Raw genomic sequence first — 24396 nt, 5'->3', positions numbered from 1 at the left:
ATTTGCGCAGACAACACATTGCTGTCTGTCTTTTAAGTAGCTTTCAAACCATCTCATTGCACTATCAGAGAAGTTAAGCTGTTGCATTTTTCTGAGTAATATGTCAAAGTTAACAGTGTCAAAAGCTTTGCTAAAGTCCAGTAGCGTCAATATTGTTGCCTTTCGATTGTCGATGGCATATTTCAGGTCATCAGTTACTTTAATTAGAGCAGTGTTTGTGCTGTGATGTTTACGGAAACCGGATAGGCAGTAGTATTGCACCAAGACACTAGTTGTCATTTGAAAATTTGTCCCGCTATTATATTGCCTTTCCTTTCTGGTTTGTAACCGATCATTAATGTTCCAATTAATCAGCCCATTCTGGAAATATCCTCCAGGCTGTGGCTAAGCCATGCCTCCGCAATATCCTTTATCCAAGGCTCGCAGGAGAGCTTCTGTAAAGTTTGGAAGATAGGAGACGAGGTACTGGCAGAAGTAAAGCTGTGAGGACGGGGCGTGAGTCGTGCTTGGGTAGCTCAGTTGGTAGGCAGTCTGCGTTCGGCAGGGCAGCAGTGCTCACCGCGCTCAGCTGTCCACGCCGCTGCGCGCACGGAGTGTTTTGTTTACTTCCTCGTCACCGCGCTTCTCGGTCGAACACGCTCTAATGGCCAACTCTTACAGGAAGAACACTCTTAAGTTCACCTTCTCAAATGAATAAGCACGACCCAAAGCACTGGCCGTCGAGCGCTTCCTACGCGAAGATCCCCCGTGACGAACTCATCGGCATACACCTATCGATCATTATCAGCGTCGTTTATGTTAAGATGACTTCCGACGCTGCCTGGAATGTGATTATTCAAAGGACGCGACATGGACTAAAATTTCGGCACTCCGACGGAAACGTCGGGCCTGTGGATGTCGACCATGCAGGACTTGGCCTTCGGACGATCCGTGTATTCGAACTGCCTTTCGAGGTGAATGAAGTTGAAGTCATCGCGGCGCTAAGCCCGTTCGGAAAAGTCCAGAGCCACGTAGCCGAGACATGGGCACAGTTTACGACGTTTCCGGTGCTTAATGGTGTGAGACAAGTCCGAATCGATCTCAAACGGCACGTTCCATCGTACATTTCTATCGGCGGCTGCCGTGCGGTGGTCATTTACGACGGACAACCTCGAACATGTTCCGGTTGTGCCAAAGGAGGCCACGTCCGTAATGAATGCCTGCAACGCCGCATCACACAACTAAGGCCCGACGATACGAACACCGACAGAACCACGACCACCCTTCCAGTCACCTATGCGGCGACACTGCACGTCCAGCCCACACAAGACGCCGTTCATGAGCGTCTCTCTGGTCCGATACACCCGGAGGCGTCCCAGCACCTTGACACCGACGATGCCGCCCGTGAACAACAGCCGGACACACCCACGCTAGAAGACCAATGAGAGTGTTGTGGAGAATGACGACCGCATCATAGCACCCGCGGCTTTTGTACCGGAACGACGTGAATCTCTTCCTTCCTCAGACACCGAAACTGCTTGCCGAAAGCAGAAGTAGCCCAAACGACGGAAAAAACGCCGCAAGACATCAGACATTGAGCCCCCTCCGGTGGACGAAGAGATGGCACATCACTCTGACGGAGAACACGATAACACTTTCTCGTCTGCCACGGAGACCCGTCATCCACAAGACGGTGAACCGTCCAACAGAGACGCCTGTTCTCACCGACGCAACTGAGCCGACTCGGCCGGCGCTGCCACCTCTCGCCGATGTCAAACCCGTCGGACATTTTTCATGGGCGGATGACACGGATTTCCCACCTCCATCTGATGCGGAAATGAGATCTGTTCCTCCATTAGACCAACACTAAAATGGGGGAAGTTTCTACGGCGACTCCTGCGACTTCTATGGATTTCCAGCATCCACCACAACAATCTTCACCAGCTACGAACCTATCGGCAGCACGGATCTCCCATCAGGCGTACCGAATAGCTACTATCAATACTAATAATATCGGCTCCCACGCTAAACTTCAACTGCTCCGTGACACGCTAAGAGCAGCGGACATCGACATCGCCCTGTTACAAGAACTGCGCAGCTATCCTTCTCCGAGAAGGGATTGCAGTTTCCGATGCCGCGTACCTCCCAACAGTGCGAGGGTTGGCCATAACAGTTGAAGGACTCAAAATCAAAAAACCTCTACGCCCCATCGGGCACTGATAAACGGAGGGATCGCTTCCAGTTCTACGCAGAAGATATCACACCTTTATTCCTCGGCCGATACGATCATCTCATCGTAGATAGAGATTTCAACTGTGTTCTCGAGCGCACAGACCAATACTCCCATTTCATCACATATCCGGAACTTCACTTCCTCGTCCGCCGCCTTCGTCTCCTCGACACTTGGCGAGTGGTACACGGCGACCGTCCGGGGTATACACACATTACGAGCCACTCCGCCAGCCGACTTGACAGAATATACATCTCTAACGCTCTAAAATCAGTTCTCCTCGACGCGGAATGTTGGCCGTCTTGCCTTCTCGGATCATGAAATCTACATCTGTACCATGAACCTACGTCGACAATCTATATGGCGCAGTGCAGGACCTTGGAAACTCAATGTAGCACTGCTGCGGGACCCTGAATGTCGACAACAGGTCACCGACACTTGGCGCACCTGTGTTCAACGAATTACGCGTTACGAGACCACACTGCAGTGGTGGTTGCTGTGCGCCAAACCGGCCATCCGACGCACATTGACACACTATGGCAGAGCCAAAGCCAGGTGGAATCACCATACAACTGATTTCTACTATAGCGCTCTACGTGAACTCATGAATCAACCTCCATCCCCGGATCGTCTAAGAGAAGCTCAACGCATTAAGGCAAAGATTTTAACCTTGACCAGATGCCGTCTAGAGGGAGCTATTGTACGAGCACGCAGCCAAGATAGGATTAACGGTGAAGAACCTTCTGTGCATCATATTATTCAAAATGTTCGTCGACGCCGACAGGCTTTAATGACTTTAGACTTACCTGATGGACGACGGCTGATTTCGCAAGCTACCATTGCGGATGCATTCACAACGCACTATAGACTTTTCTATCAAGAGGTACCTGCCGGTGCAGAGACCATTGCTGAGGTTGCCCAGGAGACACTTGGTACTCTCAACGCAGCAGCTGCAACCCTCCTGACTTCTGAAGTGACCACCGACGACGTCCAAGGCGCTGTGGCCAAAGGGTCTCTGAATCGATCTCCCGGCCCGTATGGTTTACCTCTCCAATTTTACAGAACCTTCCAAGATTTGATGATGCCACCAATGTTCATGGAAGGATTACTTGTACCAGTCCCGAAACCCGCAGGAGGAACACGACTCGACAGTTATCGGCCGATCACGTTACTCAATTCCGACTTCAAGATTTTCACACGCCTTCTAGCAGTGCGACTCAAACATGTCTTACGAGACATTGTTTCCCACGAACAAACATCTTTAGGCTGCGATCGTAATATACTGACAGCCCTCAGTGAACATCGAGATGTGATCGCTGTAGCAACACACTCGCGACTGCCAGGCGCTTTAATCTCCATCGACTTCAAACAAGCGTTTGACCGCGTCAATCATGCATTCCTCAACGCAGTGATGAACCGAATGGCAATTCCCCCGACGTTCTCGCAAGTGATTATGCGGCTCCTTCGTGGAGCAACGTCCAGACTTCTCGTCAACGGAAGACTTACAGAAACTATACGGATTGAACCCTCAGTACGGCAGGGCTGCCCCTTGTCGACGGTGGTTTATGCCATTGCGATGGAACCACTCATTTCCGGGTTACGGCGACGTTTGACAGGTATTCCACTCCGGGATCATATGTTCCGCTGCCGAGCTTACGCGGACGTCTTGGCCCTCGTCGTACGTTCAGCGGCCGACGTACAAGCTGCGATGCAGTGGATTACCCGTTACAGTGCAGGGGCAGGGAGCGCTATGAACGTGGCAAAATCATGCGCCATGAAGATCGGACGTCGCCTTCCCGCAGACAGCGTAGTCCCATTTCAACTGGTGGACACCCTTCGCTGTCTCGGGTTGGTGTACACACGAGACATTCGCCGCACTTCGGCGATCAATTTTCGGGCGCTGCTGCAACGCATCCGGGCCAATATACAAAATCACATTCTACGCGCGCTGAATATGTTCCACAGAGTCACCTTCGTCAGTACCCACCTGGCAGCCCGGATACCCCATAGAGCGCAGATTCTGCCCATTACTGCGACACTGGCGGCCAGATTACAGGCTGCTTTCGGCTATTTCATTTGTTCTGGACACATCTTCAAAGTCCAGTATGAAGCTCTCACCTTACCGAAGCGGGATGGTGGCCTCGGCCTGGTTAATGTGAGAGCCAGGACTACGGCACTTTACACCAATACTATGCTCCGGTTATGGAAAAGCCAAAGTGCTAGTTTTACTGGAATGTTGACCACCGAGCTCGCACCTGTTTCGAGACGCCCACCGACGTCTTTGGCGCACATCCCACCTCCGATGTCACATATCGGCCGTTTCTTTCTGGAGTACAGCTACATATGCACCGAGCTCCCCAGGACCAGGAAGACGACCACCCGCGACATCTACCGCCTTCTCCGAAAGTCTCCACCTCGCAACCCCGTCGAAACACGTCACCCCCAGGTTTCATGGCCTACAGTTTGGAAAACGATCCACCAACCATATCACACCACTGACACCACCTCTATGTGGTACCTTCCCGTCAACGGCAAGTGTACTACAAGACAGAAACTGCATCGTATCGCACTGGTGTACTCATCCCTGTGCCTCAAATGCAATGTCGAAGATACAGATTTACATCGTTTTGAGTGTGTGCCAGCAGCAGCTGTCTGGACCCTCGTACAGAAGATTGTGGCTTTCTACCTCCGAGTACCACCACATCACGTTTCTCCTACCATGATGATATATCCCGACTAGACGTACTTTCCACCGGCTAAGTGGCACGCCATCACATGGATCAGTGGCATGGCTGTCAACCACCTCTTCCGGGACGACATCGTCGATCCGGCGGACTCTTGGACACGCCTCCAAGTACGTCACCACACCCTTCCCCGACATCGACACTATCGGGCCACTTTCGCGAACTATTTACAGAGTATTTTCACCAGCCCGCCTCAAAGCTGGAATCTCAGCGAACCGTGCCAGCCAAGACTGGACGATCGCACGTTCCCCTTCAATGGTCAATTATAGAATGCATTTTGTTCTGATGGCGCGCCAAAGTGGAGAATGGCGCGGAAAGTATTCCTATTTTATTTCACTTCTCTTTTCTCCTCCTCTTCTGTTTTTTTCTCCTTATACATGTTTATCCCTTTCACGCATAGCTCTCTATCTGCAGCCTATTTGCTTTCTTTCACCTGTGCTCAAAAAAAAAAAAAGGAAAAGAGTTTGCTGCTGATGGTGAGACTGTATACTCATTTATTTTAACAAAAAAATAAATAAAAAGAATAAAAATAGAAGGCCGTTGCGGAAATATAGCTACCTTTTATGTTTTCCGTTTTCAAAGGATATTGTGTTATTTTATGAAGAACGTCGTCTTTTATTTTCATACAGAAGAGGTTTTTATTTGTTTTCTTATAAGCTGCAAAATAAAAAAAGATGGTAGAGCAAAAAAAAACACAAATAAAATAAAAAAAGAAAAAATAAAAAATACAAAAACAAAAAAGAAAAAAGTCGATAGAGCACTTGCCCGCGAAATAAAAAAAAACTAAAAAATGCTGGTAGAGCACTTGACCGCGAAAGGCAAAGGTCCCGAGTTCGAGTCTCGGTCCGGCATACAGTTTTAATCTGCCAGGAAAGTTTCAAGTCAGCTCTTGGTCGTAAATACAGCTAGAACATTTGTAGTGAGGCAGAAGCTGCCTTTACCTCGTGGTTAGATTTAGCTGTTAGCTGGTTCAGTTCTCTGATTGTAAATACATTTCTCAGTCACTAGTTGCAGTCAGAGCAACCTGTTGCACTAAGCTGTTCCTTTCTGTGTTTGAAAGACCGGGTCATTACTGGTGTATTTTAGCTGGATCTTGTGGCTCCACCGAGTGAGTTCTCTTGTAATAAGTGTTCACAAGTAATGTTTTAAGACGTTCCTTCAGAGCGGTCTTAATAACTGAAAATCTGATTAACTTTGAAAATATTAACAGCCAACTGTCACCACGGCTTCAATAATCACAAAATTGTCAGAAGTCGCACCTTGATTGCTGACTGAAATTATTGAAATTAAGAGGATGCTTGCTTTGAAGTTAGCCTTAGCATTGTCATATTGTTTGCTAATCTGTTTAACCCTTAAGCACAGGTGCGCACCTTACCCCGAACCTTTCGACATACAGCTTTCATATTAAAAGTTATGTCATCTGTTTTGAGTAATTGAATCACTCTTGTCATCAATGGTGCTTATATAGTTGTCGTGTGTTGCAGAAGGACATTTAATAAGATAGACTGTGTCCGGCTCGGTAGTAAACACCGCTGTTTCACCCGCCCGTCTGGTAATCACTTTCATATTGTTTGCTGTTTTGCAATACAGCACTCCGGATTTCTTTCATAAAGATAAAAAGCTTATTCAACTTCAGGGTTAACGTCAAAAGAATTTTGCTACTTTGTTAGTTTTGTTAAATAAAATTGAATGGTTAGTTTATATCTTGATAAATAAACAGTTTGTCTAAAAGAAAGTTATATTGGTGGGTCCTCCCTTCCACGTTTTCCTTAAATCCAGTAAGCACCACGAATCAGGCTGCAGTGGTTTGAGGAGCATGATGAATTCTGCCTGATGCCATGGCCAGTGAGCTCACACTGACGTCATGGCCACCAAATTCGCCTGATGTAAACCCTATGGAACCCATCTGGGACATTATCGGGTGGCAGCTCCTACCCCACAAACCAGCGGACGGTAATTTACAGGAATTGCGTGACCTGTGCGCAACAGTCTGTTGCCACCTACGTTCGGAAAATAACTTAGGATTTGTCGAACCCATTACACCCAGAATCGCTGCCGTAATGCGTTCCACACATGGACCAACACGATGTTAAGAAATGTGGTCGTAACGTGTTGGCTCACGTGCGTAAGTCTTGGACATCGTCGACTCCGCCAACTGCAGGGGGGTGGGACTTCATGCGATGACGATTCAGAGGGAAGTTTCAATCTGTTTAAAGCTGTGCTGCGGTACTGCTGCTATTACCCTGCCACACATCAGTTTCACAGAAAACCTCGAACTGTTTGCCTCACAGTTATTGCGAGGCAGTTACTGTCGTAATTGTGGAGTAAATAATGCTGCTTCCTACTCTATTTAGCGTAAAACGGGAGATCCCGAAATACACTTTCGCCTTGGGCCCTACCGCTCATGTTATGGAACTTTATCTCTCTGTTAACGTAGTTTACACCTTTCATTACGCTATCTGTATCTGTCGTTAAAAATATGGTCCACTCAGAATACCAGGAGGTGCGACGCAGCACCTTGAAGGGGACAGAGCACAGTACCTATAGCAAAGAAATGTTCTATTTTCACAAGAGGGCCAATACTGTGTTTGTTGTACCCACTACATACGGTCTACTGAAACGGTCCAGGAAAAAAAAAAACATTGTTTCCCTAATAAATGGCCTATCTTTTTAAGAGAAAAAGCCACACAGACATTTCATTCAATCCTCTACAGAAGACGACATTTTATCAATAACAATAGAGCACGAGGGAAGAAGTACCCACAACTGCAAACCAAAACATTCTTCAGCGTCCATAGTGACGAGAACTTGCATTTGAAACCAAATGTTACAATTCCTCTCGAATATAAATGCCGAATTTAGAGATGAAAACTTAGGAAAGTTACATTGTATTTTTCTTCTGTGTAGTGTGGAAACATTTATTGGATAATTTCGTGGGTACGAAGAAATTATTCACGGGGTAGAGACCTGCTGTGAGGTTAGTGTCTGGAGTCCAACCGCGATTTTCAGGTAGACAAGTGTTAAAAAATAAAGAGACATTCTAATAACAGCTCCACAGTACACTTACTTCCATATGGAGTTTGTTGACACAGATTGAAGATAGCAGAAGTGTTGATAAATGTAACTCTGGAACGAAAAATTATCTCGAATATTCGCAATCTAGCCTTAGTACTGGACTGATGCGAGCGATATAAGTGTAACAATGTTTGAGCACCTTTCTCGCGAATCAAAAGTGCTTTTAGACACTCAACAGTTTTAAAAACATATTTAAATGGTATATTTCGGACAACTCATTCTTCTCCAGAGGCAAATTTCTGAATAAATAATAACTTTGTCAAAAATAAAGTGCCATTTTTTATGTTTGTAAAATATATAGTTTCCTCTGTAGAGGTTATTGAACATTGTCACCTTCTTCTTTCTTTTCCTTTTCCCATTTTTCTATTGGGTCTGTATTATTGTACGAGAAATGACAATGTTGGTGGTACTTTCTAACATAAACTGCAGCCTCGCTGCCCCTAGAGTAAATAGCATGTTCAAATATGAGAACGTTCTCTAAATGACTGCGTAGTGTGTGGCGTGGGACACAGACCGGTATTCAAATGGTACTGAGCACTATGGGACTTAACATCTACGGTCATCAGCCCCCTAGAACTTAGAACTACTTAAACCTAACTAACCTAAGGACATCACACACACCCAGTCATCACGAGGCCGAGAAAATCATTAACCCCGCGGGGAATCGAACCCGGGACCCCGGGCGCGGGAAGCGAGAACAATACCGCACGACCACGATCTGCGGACGCCCGGTATTCACATTGTGTGTAACGTCCCACCAGTTAGTGAGCAGTTAAAAATGGTTTAAACGCCTGTGAATATCTTACTTTCGGTGTCCCTCGACGACTGCATACATGAGCTCAAATATGCTTATTCAGTAAACACAGAATACCATAACGGATTTCACTACAATGATGTAGGCCACAACTGAAGTAAAGAAAGACCGCAGGTTTATTCACTTCAAAACCTGCATCTTATGAGCTCATGATCAATCTTCGGTGTAATATGCCTCGTTGTTACTGCTACAGCTAATCGATGGGAGCACATACTACTCTGGCGATATTAAATAGTCCAGATGCGATAATTTGACAGAAATACGTGTGTGAGTTCCATTGCATTGTTCAACACTAACACTCAACAAAGCACGAATATAAAGTCACATATCATTCTGCCTTTTGCGATATTACATCAGACTGTTTAACACTCTGAAATAATCCGTCACTGCACTGTTGTAATATGCTGTTTCAGACAATGCCCAACACACGAGTTGCTCTATTGTAAACCCAAACCTGAATCATGCACCAAGAACTTACCTCAGCTGTACGCTCAGATCTGTCCTCTAGTGGGTCCAACACTCATCTGCCCTAACAATACTCGAGACCGAGTATTTATACTCTTCCTACAATGTACCACTTGCTATAATAATGCAAAACATAATTTATGATATGAAATAGTTTATCAACATTATCAAACACTCTGTAATGTTCACTACTTTTCTAGAACAAGTTTAAGACATTTTATCAACACATAAAAATCACATTAGTATTGAAATTGCACAAATAACCCTTCTATCTATATCTATCAATTATCTATATTTTTAAATTGGGATAGAAATTTAATTCCTACCATTTGTAGATGGTGAGAACGAAACATATTATTCTTTTTATCTAAACATTTTCTATATATTAATTTCCGGAATCTGGTTTTGATTGTTTACTGTACTAATATTCTTTGGTATTGGTATTATTCTTCTAAGAGCCTTTTTCCTATTATCGAAAAGCAATTGAATTTAATTATAGCTGGAGATATGAGTATTGATTTAGTAGTACATAATGCAAGGGTGGTAACCATAAGCCTGGAATGTTACAACTGGGATCTGGGAAACAGCCTAAAAACCGTATCCAGGCTGGCGATCTCATAAGGAAAAAAAGAGGAAGCAGCTAGTATTCTAAGTATGAGACGTGAGTAAACCGTGGGACGACGGCAATGGAAGGTTCGTCGACGCCGCGCTGTCAGTTGACTGTCACTCAGGATGAGGACATCAGGCCATCTGGGCCTCACCGAGGTACTCGGATATCCGGTGAGCCAACGGGAAGGAACTTGCGGCTTTTAGGTGACAACAAGACGCTCGAAGGGAAAAGCACACCAGCCTCAAGTTGGCGAGCGATAAATCCTGAATAAACACATGCTGAAACACTGTGTGTGTGTGTGTGTGTGTGTGTGTGTGTGTGTGATAGCTGGCTAAAATTTACTTTATCTAAAAGAATTTCTCATGGTTACCAATGTGCAGGTCGGGTCCATGCATATAAAATCCTAAAAGATAAGGGATCTTGGCATTTCGAAAGCGTATCAAAAACCTATGCTTGAAACTCCGTTATTTCTGTAAAGCTGCATATGGGCCAGAGAATAATGTTCCTGCCACACATGATGAACATGCAGTGGTCCGGGAAACAGTTAATGGTGCATATATAGGGATTTCATATTTTGTTACCAACATTCAGGTGTGATTTAGAAGGATATATGGATCAGTTTGAGGTAAGGACCCTGACCGAGCCAAAAGATACTAGTGAAAACCATTATGTTACCTCTGACAGTAAAATAAATGTACCGGTACTGCTGGTGCTAAGATTGTAGGGTAGGCAACTTTCGGAGTTGGAAATACGAAATGAAACAAGAAAAAAGTTCGGAAAACTTGTGCCCTGAATTGAATACCTTAAGAGCTATGAGCATTTGCTCAACCGAGGAATGTGTTTCACAATAGCGAAGATGAATAAGATATGCATTTTACCCCCAATGTTTACCAGACATTGTGTTCTTGTTTTGGTCCATACTGCCTCCTCGGAGAGTCAACCGCCCTACAGTCTTCAATAACAGTAGCGATATATGCAAGCTAGCCGGAATGGCCGTGTGGTTCTGGGCGCTACAGTCTGGAACCGAGCTACCGCTACGGTCACAGGTTCGAATCCTGCCTTGGGCATGGATGTGTGTGTTGTCCTTAGGTTAGTTAGGTTTAATTAGTTCTAAGTTCTAGGCGACTGATGACCTCAGAAGTTAAGTCACATAGTGCTCAGAGCCATTTATTTGATATATGCATTCAATTGCCACAGGTATTGGTGCGATTTCCGCATATAACTTTCGACTTGGTCGTTTCCGCAGAACGTTTTCTTACCTCAAGTTGACACATTTACCCTTCTCCATTAAAATCCCTGAAAGTTTGTAACATCATCACGCAATCGTATCACACTGAAAAGAAAACGACTGGTTTCGTATAATACCTACGTAAACCATCAATTTAAATCACAGGTGCAATTCGTCGTCAACGATGGTTATAATTAATTTAGACTCATTTTTGAACACAGAGCATTACTTATTAAACTTGCAGATGTAGTTTTAACGTTAGAAACAGCAAACAAGTTGCTACCCATAGATCACAAGAAAAGTCACCCCAAAGGAGTCGACATAACATGGAGAATTGCTCTCCATAGAATCTTACGAGAAACACAACTTCTATAATATCTGGTATTCGTGTTTTCTATCTCAGGCGTACATCAGATTAAGAAAAGTGTCACCAGACGCTTCTTGCTGTTTTGTTGAAGTATCGAAAGTGTTGAGTCTATAAATACTTAGAGTATGTAATCGTTTTTTTGTTTGCCATACCTCAATTGATGAAAGCGCAACCCTTATACGATCACTTTGTTGTCCGTCAACCCATCTGTCCGATTGTCCAAAACGCTTTTTCTCAGGAACAAATAGACATATCAAGTTGAAATTTATGTCGCACAGTAATGTGTGTGGTCCTCTGGCGGTGCAGAAAAGTTTACCTTCTAAGTCAATGAAATCAAAAGATAATGTACATTTATGTCACATACTTTAAGATACTAACAAACTGACTCATCGAAAGGGTAATTCTTCTTGACCTAGAATCATGAGATTTGAAAAGAATCAATGCTTTACAGTACAAGTAAACAAAAAATAGAAAATTTTTAAAGCGGTAATTATATCACACGAAAAAGATTTTCTTTTATCATTTGTTATCCGATTTCAAACTTGAAATTACAACATTCTCGAAAGTCGTGGAATCCGTGGGATCGATGTCATGCCAGTATCAGCATCGATAACAGGCAAAGGTCGTCGAGAATCTCGATTACAAAGATGGATGAGCTGTCTGTATACATTATTAAATTTCTGCAGAATCCTCAGAGTGCTAACTCCACTGACACCTCGCCAGTTTTTCATATTTGAAACAACGACGTAATTACAAATAGTATTTTGCAGAATGTGAAGCTTTCGACATTTTACTAATAGCACTTATTTTTCCTTTTTACAGTTTACAATTCAGATAAAGTCATAACATAAGAGACTATCGAAGACCTGAAGTAAGGGAATAGGGTTGTCAATTGATGTAAGTTTTGCAGTGAATAGTGAATCAGTTTTGAGACTTGTGTAAAATCCAACAGCTCCCATGAAAAACCTGACATGATAAGCAAATCCGGTAGTATGTAACATAGCTCCGAATAAATCGTGACATTAAATTAACCAAAGTAATACGAGTAACGAGTGAGCAAATAGAATACCACAGACTAACACAAGAATGCCTAAATGCATGTCATACCTTCCCACCGTGAGACGCAATTTCCGAGGGGATAAACGAGAGCAGATGCCGAGAGCAGAACCGTGCTAAGCTAGAAGGCCCTACGATAAGGGACGGACTGGACACCCACGTCGCCAGCTAACCACTAGGACAACTCCAGCTGCAAGTTTTAGCGTGAGACTTTTTCGCGTCTCTGTTACATCAAGGACCGCCCACCAGCCCATGTTAAAAGCTAGAACCCTCCAGAAAAACAGTACAGATCTTACGATAACGCTAAAAGGACCACACCAGCTGCAGGTTTTAGCGTGAGACTTTTTAGTGTCTCTTTTCCGTTGCAAACTTTAAAAACATTATCCCACCACGAAAAGTATAACGTTTCTCATTGGATAGACAGAATTTTTGTAGGCGGAGCTTAAGGTTAACATTGAGACCCTGATTGGTCAGATGAAAACACAGGCAGATAGTTTTTTTTTTCTAAACCAACTTCGGTAAATTGTAGGAAGGAGAAGTTAAGAAGAGAGTTGCTTCGGAGACGGCGAGGTGAGCGGAGCTGTGCTGTTCGCCGCCCCCTGACGAACACCGACAAGGTAATGAACGCATGGGATGCCACATAACAGCGCATAAAGCTTCACTCAGAACTGCAGAAGACTCATCTGTTACACTCCGTTTTTGCGTAATACTAATGGTGATCGTTAATTAAAACTCATGGCGTTCACATTTGCCACTTGAAGTAAAAAACGGAAACGCGTTGATTTTTCTGTTATATAGTTATTGAGAAGCCACATCAGCCACTGTAACTTACGACAAGTTAGATAAGTAATTAAAGATAACTGAGGGTCACTGTAGACCATTTTGATAGTTTTCTCTTTTGTGAAACTTAATTTAAACCTAGATTATAGACGTGATATGGCATAGTTCATCCTTCGATACATTGTAGAACTTGGACACCAAATCAGGGAATATTCGTTCACATTTTTGTGGAACGCAGTTGGTTTTTACCACCCTGTATTAAAATATCTCCTTTTATCACAAGTGCAATTTATAAACAATTTTTTGTGAGTAGAATAAAATTTCCAGTGGTAAACTTAACTGCTTTTTCGACGTTATTTTACCAGCTAACTAAAATAGGAAAGCCTTGAACCCCTTCCACTAAATTTAGTTAGTATTAAGATTGTTTTACAGGGAGTGCAGTGGAGCTGACGCTGAGATCATTTAGTATTTGGTTATATCATCGCTAGTCTCACTGAACTCTTCTGAACTCTACACGTCATACGAGGTCTGGCGTCTCCTTACCAGCAACAGGTCCCAGGTTCAAACTAGTCACTTCCCTAAAAAACACGCTCAGAGCGTCGTTTGCGCGAAAGTGGTAGGGAGACACGATACAGAACAAACCGACACCACGCAGAATGTTAGAGTGTTGTGGCTTTTCCAGAACTGATAATAAACGCGTCTCGGTGAGTACATCCACGAATAGTAAACGCCGTACAGCTAATAAATACTGAAAACGTCTATTTATTCATAAATTTACACAGTGACCTCTGAATATGTTTTACTTAAAAACGCAAAAACATCGTGTGAAAATGTCACTAATTTGTAGTACACCTAACATTGTAATAAGCACACGTGACAGGCAAAACCAACAAATGGAAACTCTAAGTCTGCAAAATCAAAAAAATGTGCCTTAGGGAGGAGCATATGTGGAACGGTAAGAAAGTAACCGGAAGTACGGGAGAGCAGGAGCAGGAGAAAAGACATTTGCCGCGTATTATAATGCAACTGAGCTGCTCTGTTATTTAATGTCACACACACGTTTTGTCCTCACACCTGTCATAATCCAGGGAAAGCATACGCATGTGTCTCGGTTTCTGTGTAGTCACGACAAGTGTCTATATGATCTTTACAACAGAGATCTTGGACAAAAAATTATCATAATATTTGAAACAATAGTTAACATTATAAATAGGTAGTACTTTTGGCTAGAGGGTGTTATCCTCGATAAAATTAGTTTCAAAATCATCTACATCTAATGTTAGAAATTACTTCTTTTCAGCATGTAGAAATTTCACTCTCTATACCTGGAAATGGAAATATAAGGGCAGTAGTACTAACATCTACCGGAAAAACAAAGTTAAATATTCTTATGAGTATCTTATAGGAGTTGTGGGGGACATCTAGACTCTCGAGTTGTGTGAATATTTGGGAAAAGGGGGAAATGAAGGAAGAAGTACTGGGTTCAACGTCCCGTCGACATCGAGATCATTAGAGCAGAAGCTCGGACTGTGGCAAGGATGCCGGAGGAATGGGCCGTGCCCTTTTCAAGGGGACGATCCTGTCCTCTATGTGCACCGATTTAGGGAAATCGCGGAAAACGTGAATCAGGGTGGCTGGATGCCGGTCCGAAATGTCGACCTCCCGAATGCGAGTCCAGTGTGCCAACCTCGCTCGGTAAATAGTTAGAGACAGGTTCATCATAATACAGGTTTTCATTTGAAGCTCTTGGGAAAATATAGTTTGTCTAATATTTATGATCAAATTTTAATACTTTAACATTGTTTACAATATTGAACTGTCTTTTTGAGACGTTATTAATATTAAGAAAGAAATTGTTGGTATAATGTTTAAGAACGAAACTCCTACTCAAAACGTATTCTACAAAACTTTGTGCTATGTTTAAGTGCTTAACATTTAAAACCTATTATCAAATTGTTACGAACATGAAACAGAATGAAAATGAGTGATGTAAAGTAAAGTAGTGTAATGTATGTCTATTTAAGACTAACTTAGGCCTAGTTCAAAATGAGGCAGTGGTCATTGACTACGCATATAGCTTCTTAATTCTTTTTTGTTAATTTTAATGGATGAAAAATATCGTCTGGATCACTATTTTTTATATTAGTGATGATCTTTTTCAACATGAGTAGCACATAACCTTTACTTCTAGTACCGCAGGCTGCAGTTTCTCAACGGTGTTATCACTTACAAACTGCACCTCGCAGCGCTAAATCTGAATATTATGTGCTACTGATGTAGAAACCTCTCATCACAAATAAAAAAAAATCTAGACGCTATTTTCGATTCATTATACCACCAGAAATCACGGTTTCCTTAAACGTGTCTTCAGTTACGATTTTTTTTCATTTTGAATCTCACGTCTCACAAATGATATATTTTTAACACGTATTAAAAATGAAAATTTTTGTTAGTTTCCAATAGTGTGACTTGTAACTTGTATTCGATCATGTTTCCGCTTCGTTTAAATTTACTCACTGATTCTTGTTATGTAGCAGAGTAATAATTAGCGCAGAGACTGTTAAATAATACAAGATTGCAAAGATTTTCTCATTGCAACGTTTTTAAATTTCGATAGAAATTAGTACAGCTGATGATAGTCGAGAATGTGTGCTCTTTCAAACACTCTTATACATTTCCCACAAGATTTCGGGATTGCAGCCGGGTCTCGTCGACTTCTTTCCACGATATTTCGGCTGACAACCTTACAGCCATCTTCAGGCGAGTGTTTGACACTGCAGATTGCTACTGCATGTCGCTTTATTTATACGTAAAAGTGCCGCAAGACGAGCATGCACTAGCAATCTCCAGTGTCAAACACTCGCCTGAAGATGGCTGTACGGTTGTCAGCCGAAATATCGTGGAAAGAAGTCGACGAGATCCGGCTGCAATCCCGAAATATTGTGGAATATCCGATACGCCGGGAAAACTTCGAGAGTCACTCTTATACATGTTACAAGCCTATTCTCCCTATTCCGGCAATCCAAGTAATGAGAGCATTAGCTGATGAATTCAGTGGAGTACGATGTAAGGATGTAGACAGCATAACATGTGAATGTTTGGGTCGGTGCTATGAGCGTGCACGAAGACGGATGACCGAAGTGGGCAAAAAAGAAACCTCACGATAAACGAGAAATTTTTGGGTTCGAGTCGCGGTCCGGCACAACTTTTCATGTTATTATTGGACAGTAGGTCCAGGCACTTAATATAGCTAGCGTCAAGGAATGCACATTCAGTGAAGTAATTTCGAATCTTAGACACGCATGTAAGGCTGGATTATTTGTTCCTCGGTACGTGACCATGTTGTGTCTTCGAACATGTTTTCACATTTGGAAATACCTTAATACTACAGAGTAGTTTTTGTAATAACAATAATAATAACAATACTAGCAATAATAATTCAACGTCTTAGAAGAACAAGGACTCGGCTCAGAAACACTACAACTGATCAGACATTGGAAGGCACAACATCGAAAGTGAAATTCATGAGTGAAGTCTCTGACCCCTTCATGATCAAAACTGGAGTACACCAAGGCGACGGATTAACTCCACTATTGTTCCACCTAGTCCTGAACAAAGTAATGAGAGAATGGGAAAAAGAACTGAAAATCCAAGGACACTGGAAACCAACACGACTAGGGGGACGCCGACAGAGACGGCAGCTGTCGCAGAAGACCGGACCATGCTCTCCGGTTACGTAGCAACAGCAACCAAACAAACAGAAATACTAAGGGAGTGCGCAGAAAAAGCTCCCCTGCAAATTTCGTTCCTCAAGTTTGAATTCTTCTACTCAAAATTAAGCACGGAATAATTAAATACAAAATGCGGCAACATAAAAAGAGTTACACTTTTCAAATGTCTAGGTGAAATCTTCGAATCTAAAGAAGGAGAAGAAGGCAAGACTTATATAGGATGTTCCAAAATTCCCGTTACAAACTTCCACGACTTGAAGAGGGGACTGAGTAGATAATATTCTGGATTGGAATCCTTGTTCTAAAATGTACCGTTTCCGTGCTACGAACATTTGAAAACGTGTTGGTAACGCAACCTCTTTTACGAGTCATTGGGCGCGGCCAACTACATCACTTGCTTTACAGTTCCGCACAAGGAAACGTTAGCGACAGCCCAAGACGTTTGCCCAAGCCCCACCCATGTACCAGACGTTTGCCCAAGCCCCGCCCATGTACCAGACGTTTGCCCAAGCCCCACCCATGTAACAGACGTTTGCCCAAGCCCCACCCATGTACCAGACGTTTGCCCAATCCCCGCCCATGTACCAGACGTTTGCCCAAGCCCCGCCCATGTACCAGACGTTTGCCCAAGCCCCACCCATGTACCAGTCGTTTGCCCAAGCCCCGCCCATGTACCAGACGTTTGCCCAAGCCCCGCCCATGTACCAGACGTTTGCCCAAGCCCCGCCCATGTACCAGACGTTTGCCCAAGCCCCACCCATGTACCAGACGTTTGCCCAAGCGCCGCCCATGTACCAGTCGTTTGCCCAGGCCCCGCCCATGTACCAGACGTTTGCCCAATCCCCGCCCATGTACCAGACGTTTGCCCAAGCCCCGCCCATGTACCAGACGTTTGCCCAAGCCCCGCCCATGTACCAGACGTTTGCCCAAGCCCCACCCATGTACCAGACGTTTGCCCAAGCCCCGCCCATGTACCAGACGTTTGCCCAAGCCCCGCCCATGTACCAGACGTTTGCCCAAGCCCCGCCCATGTACCAGACGTTTGCCCAAGCCCCGCCCATGTACCAGACGTAGGCCCAAGCCCTGCCCATGTACCAGACGTTTGACCAAGTCCCGCCCATGTACCAGACGTTTGCCCAAGCCCCGCCCATGTACCCCCTCCACACTTATCAATACGATCTTTGGTAGTCCTCGTCGCTGTCGTGTTTTTTTTCGTCGTTTTTTGTTTCACCGCGGTTGTTCATACTAGCAGTGTTGTGCTGCTAGTAGTTCTTAGCAGTTTGTGTAATACTGCCAAAATGAAACATAGATATGCTCTCTCAGTAAAGTTCTCATACACAATATACCTAATATTGACTGTTGCGGCCAACTGCTGTCAAAACTGATATCTAACAGACATTAAAGTACTATAAGATGTGTTGGAATGACACTGATGAAATTATGTACATATGTTTAACAACAGGCAGCTCTAAAGCTCTCAAACACTGAAGAAGAACTCAAAGTAATCTCGTGTCTGCTATAAGCAAGCAGTCACAAGAGTCCACAAGTAAAAATTCACCCATTACTCAGGCAAATATTAATGAAGAATGTCACTGTATAAATATCTGACTGCTTGCAAAACGCATTTCTACATTATCCCACTCTTATATTCTTTAGTCTTAATGACATTATCAGAAACAAACCAAGACATCGACTTTGCCTTGTTTATGCACGACATTGACTTTAGACAATCGAGATAATGGACAGCATCCTTGGTGATACTACCAATTAATATTTCTTACACTACGCGAGGCGACGGAAATTTGCGCTCACTGCATTTAACAAATATCAGATTTTTTGATATAGTGGAGATGAAATAAAAAAGACAGTGTGGATACCATTTTTATTTTTCTTTCTTATTGATGATTTTTCAGCTCGCTTATTAATGAACATATTTCTAATTCTTTTCACAATGGTACCGTAAAAACTGAATTTCGTACTAACTGCTGATTTTCTCCCTTGTTACGACTGGCATATCTGTGATACGAACAACTTTGATGTTGGAACATGCGGCACACCATAGGCAGAGTTTAGGATATGGATTGGTGTGGAGGGGGTGATTGGGTGGGACTTGTGCACCGTCCGGCGCTGTCGCTAACGTTACGTCCGGGGCTGTCGCTAACGTTAATAACCAAAGAAACAAAAAGGAAACGTGAAGCAGTGCGACTTCTTCCAATTCGGGTGTGCGACGTGTCCTTGGAGCGCCACAGTCACGCCTGTTGACGCTGAAGGTACGCCCTTATCGCAGCCTTTGGCTAACTGTGGCTAAAAAGGTATATGACGGAGGTGGACGTTACGGATAGCAATCTTGATAAAGGCGACGAACAGCTCTTCTACTATCGCGAGCTTCACCATACATACAGAAGTATCATGTCGGTGTATTCTGCAAACATGTACTCAATCATGTTGTTCTAAACTCACAGACCCGTGAATGAGGCCTGAACCAGGTCGGAAACGAGGGATAGACATCAATTGGTATCAGCTTATCCGACGTAAGCACCCCCGACAACATGACTAACCTGTTGCCCGCATGAATAGCAAACACGTTTTCTGACAGCTGCAGCAGAGAAACGGTGCGTTTCCCGACGCAAATTCCCATTCAAAGGTTCATGTACTCACTTTCCTCTACAATTTCTAGAAGTTAGTAATGGGAATTTCCGAAGAAACTGTATAATAAGAAATACAGGGCCAATCAAACAAAGATCGGCCACTACAAAACAGGTATCAAGTCCGAAATATTGTATGCGAGAGAAACACTAACACCCCACACGAAAACAGTATGGGAAGCATACTGAAAGAAGGACCCATAATCGTGAGACGAATTCTCGGCCGAAAGCTGATAGAAGAAGGATACATAGAACACTCTAGGAAAACTACAGAGGCGATATCAAACATAGCAGCAGATGTAAGATACAGAAAGTTAAAGTTCTGCAGACACATCAGCATGCTACCACCAACGAGACTCATCAGCAGAATTGTGACACATACAACGGCTCAGGTCAACAACACCATGGATCTCACAAGTCAGACTTGACCTAGAAAATCACAAATCGACCCAATAGAAGTTAGAGCCAGAAACGTACACAGAGACAAAATATACAAGTGGGACATAAGAACGTAGGCTTCAGCGGCCGGTGTCATAGTGATTAAAATTCTTCTGGGTATTATGCCGCGTCATTGCTAAAAACTAACAACAATAACAAACAAAAACCGACGTTTCGGTCGAATTGCAGCGGCCTTCCTCAGGGCACGACTGATGACCAGTTTTAGTTTATTATTGTTAGTTTTTAGCAATGACGCGGTATAATACCCAGAAGAATTTGAATCACTATACAACTGGGATGTTTGGTCAGAGAATGAAGTCCCAAAGAAACCAGGGACAAAATGAGCAGGGGATCGTAAGGGACTCCATGATGAAGGGAAAAGAAGAGAGAGAGAGAGAGAGAGAGAGAGAGAGAGAGAGAGAGAGAGAGAGAGAGAGAGAGAGAGAGAATCGTTGAAGATGAGAAAGAATGCTCGAATGAGGCAGAATGCTTTGCGTGGTCCTACATGTTCTCGGGGCAAATAATAATAATAATAATAATAATAATAATAGTAATAATGAAATTTTAAACATTTTTATTGGCTGAGATCCAGAAACAGTGCATTATTTAATTACAGAATGGATATACAGCCACATCGGTGGCTCAGTTTTTTTGTCAGTTGACTATGGTTTGGATTGCACTAGGGCATTCCCTATCAGAATAAAAAGTTACATGGGTTACACGTAATCACACCATGGCTAATAACGTCTGAGGATGGTGTGATTACATGTAACTCATGTAATCTTTTGTTCTGATAGAGAATGTCCTATTGCAATCGAAACCATGGTCAATTGACAAAATATTTTGTGCGACCGATGTGGCTGTATATACATTTTGTAATAATAATAATAATAATAATAATAATAATAATAATAATAATAATTTTATGTGGCTCAGTGGACTGGTACAAGTCTTTCATTCGGAAGGTAATTACTAGAAATAGACGGCAGCACTTGTAAAGTGAATGGTATCGGTTAAGGGGGGGGGGGGGGGGGGTAGGACGTGAAACGGGCAGACTTGGAGCAGGAGAGTCACCACACGACATTTTAATTTCCACTGCCTATACTTGTACAAATAAATTCATAAAACATTGTCAGCATGACCACGGAGGATTCAGAATTCACACTCATAGCAGCGGAAGTTCGAAAACATAACGACATAATTTTCTTTACATCCGATATTTCATCATTTTTTTCCACTTACTAATGGCAGCATTTGTTGTTATAGGTACACTTTTCTTCATAAGGAAGAGAGATTCTTCGATGAATTTTGTACAGCATACAAACCATTCTTAAAGGTGTATGAAACTCTAGAATTTTCCACATCTATTAAAAACTGTGGTAAATATTGAGGTAATTAAATACAAAATTTGTGTTTTTTCTAAACATGAAGTTTAAAATATAACAGCTGATTCGTTTTTTCATAAATTAAATAAATTCTAGAATTTAATACACTTGTAAGTATGGTATATATGATGTGCAAAATTCATCGAAGAATCTCTCTAACTCATGAAGAAAAGTGTACCTATAGCAACAAAGGCAGCCATAAGTAAGTGAAAAAAATGATGAAATTTCACACGTAAAAAAAAAATTATTTTGTTATGTTTTCGAACTTCCACTGAAATGAGTGTGAATCCTGAATCCTTCGTGGTGATGGTGACAAAGTCGTAGGAAGTTATTTGTGAAAGTATAGACAGTGGAAATTAAAATGTCCTGTGATGCCTCTCCTGCTCCAAGTCGGCCCGTTTGACGTCCTACCACCCTTAAAATAAGAAAATACGTTTAACTACTGTTCTGTTACAGATATAAGAAAATACGTTTAACTACTGTTACAGATATGTAACTACTGTTACAGATTTACAACAGTTCACGAACCTGAAAGAGAATCAGTCCATAAGTTTAAGCAAACGCTATCAGTAGTATAATGAGAATCAGTTTAATTTTTCAAGGAACTCCTCGACAGAATAGATGGAGTGACCCATGAGGAAACTCTTCAGTTTCGATTTGAAAGCGCGTGGATTACTGCCCGTTCTGTGAGATTAAAACCTCAGGTTTTGTTGAATTGTGTGTTAGAAAATGTAAAAACTGAGTCTTGCTGTGATATAACGTTAGTTTATTTTCTACAAGCCATGAACTGAGGTCACTGCTTGAAACCGAGTCAATGTGAATTCGAGTGGCAGCTTATTGAAAATGGATGCAGCAGTATACTTCACACCTTTTTGCACTCGAGTTAAAGAAGTCCGACCCAAATGGAGGTTTGATTTCTGCCTACTATTAACCGATTGAAAGCTGCTTAGTTTTTTAAATAAACTAATATTGGCAACAAGAAACGACAATAAGGTATATACATATTGAGAGGCCAATGTCAAAACACCCACACTTGTGAACAGAGGTCGACAAGAGGTTCGTGAACTCACACCACTTATTGCCCGAACCGCCCGTTTTTGAGCCAAAAATATCCTTCTAGGATGGGAAGAGTTACGCCAAAACATAATACCACATGACATAAGTGAATGAAAATAAGCAAAGTAGGCTAATTTACGTGTCGAAGTATCACTCACTTTCGATACCGTTCGAATAGTGAAAATGGCAGTATTAAGTCTTTGAACAAGATCCTGAACGTGGGCTTTTCACGACAGCTTACTATCTATCTGAACACCTAAGAATTTGAACTGTTCAGTTTCACTAATCATATGGCCGTTCTGTGAGATTGAAACGTCAGGTTTTGTTGAATCGTGTGTTAGAAACTGTAAAAACTGAGTCTTACTGTGATTTAACGTTAGTTTATTTTCTACAAGCCATGAACTGAGGTCACTGCTTGAAACCGAGTCAATGTTGCACACAACATCCTTTACTACCAAGCTAGTGTCATCAGCAAACAGAAATATTTTAGAGCTACCCGTAATGCTAGAGGGCATATCATTTATATAAATAAGGAACAGGAGCGGCCCCAACACTGATCCCTGGGGAAGCAAGGAACAACGCTCTCCTTTACAGAAATACATAATAAGGTGCTGAGAATGAGCAGGGACGAATGCGTCGCTGAAGATCGCTCGACCCCACATACTGGAGCAGCGGCCTACAAGTCTATGATAAAATGCACAGTAGCTGTACTGACCACGCTCACCGCAGGCGTCATAATGTGTTGAGCTGTCTCCGGGGGACGCACAGCTGGGCGCTGATGCACAGTGTGTGGAGTGCAGGCCAGTGGAGGCACCCGCAACAGGTCGTCCTCGCAGCTCGGCCACCCGGTACGCACTCGCCAAGTCGATAGTCGACGCGGCGACATTGCGCGAATCCTTTTTATGCGCAGTCGCGACCGGCTCGCCTCTATCTGCTTTCCCCTTTGTCCTGAAACCCCCCCCCCCCCCAGCCCTCCCCTCTCTCCAGCATTTTCCTCCTCCGTCGTCTTCTCCCGTTGCCGCATTTCTTTTTATCTGCGGCATTACGCAATAGAGGCGCCGGTAGTAATAGTTGGGGAAGCCTACGGATGCATTTCCTCCGGGCTGTGTACGGCCCAGCCAGTGTCTGCGTCACGGCCGCGATTCTGTAACAGGCCTTAACGCTGCGTCACACGATACGGTTTCCGTCGTACTGCGCATAGCCGGCTATTCGATAGCCTACGACTTTGAACGAGGGTCCTAACGAGTTGCGGCAAGTGGCCGGAAAGCGCGTGCTTCAGTCTAGAGAGCGTAAAGCATGAGGCGTGCCGTCGTCTTAAACAAGTATAACAACACTGCAATGTAGTGTAAGAGACCTACAGGAGTGGAGGATGGACCCATGAGGAAATTCTGCAGTTTCGATTTGAAAGCTCGTGGATTACTGCTAAGAGTTTTGAATTCGAGTGGCGGCTTATTGAAAATGGATGCATCAGTATACTGCACACCTTTTTGCACAACAGTTAAGGAAGTCCAATCCAAACGGAGGTTTGATTTCTGCCCAGTATTAACCAAGTGAAAGCTGCTTATTGTTGGAAATATGAACCGGCTAAAACACAACACTTTACCATGTCTAACACGGTAAAGCATACTGTAGTGTGCGTACTGTAAGACCTTCGGTACACACACCATCAGATTATTTGACTTGTCGCTCTAACGAAGTAGGCGAGTGTCAGCAATATGTCTCGTGGTCTTATCGTGGCGTGTTTATCTTCTGACGTTCCGTCAGACGATAGAAATGCCACTTGCACGCTTAGA

The 24396-nt window shown here is 43.3% G+C and overlaps 1 protein-coding gene across 6 annotated transcripts in view; it reads right to left on the bottom strand.

Moving 5' to 3' along the window:
- Nucleotides 1-24396, bottom strand: part of LOC126292294 (uncharacterized) — a 225027-nt gene that overhangs the window by 66251 nt on the left and 134380 nt on the right. For 2 of the 6 annotated variants that reach the window (XR_007552083.1, XM_049986212.1), the window contains exon 1: nucleotides 23319-23600. The exons of 3 other annotated variants lie outside the window; for them this stretch is intronic. Coding sequence is in view for 1 of the 3 variants with exons in the window: in XM_049986212.1 (XP_049842169.1) it covers nucleotides 23319-23489 (171 nt within the window). In the remaining 2 variants the exon portion in view is untranslated. Of the gene's footprint in view, nucleotides 1-23318; nucleotides 23601-24396 lie in introns of those variants that run through there. One more of the 6 variants, XR_007552086.1, reaches the window with a different exon arrangement.

The sequence above is a fragment of the Schistocerca gregaria genome, chromosome 9 (assembly GCF_023897955.1).
Source record: "Schistocerca gregaria isolate iqSchGreg1 chromosome 9, iqSchGreg1.2, whole genome shotgun sequence".
In the NCBI taxonomy this organism is placed as follows: Eukaryota; Metazoa; Arthropoda; class Insecta; order Orthoptera; family Acrididae; genus Schistocerca; species Schistocerca gregaria.
This window is presented reverse-complemented; position numbering and strand designations above follow the sequence as displayed.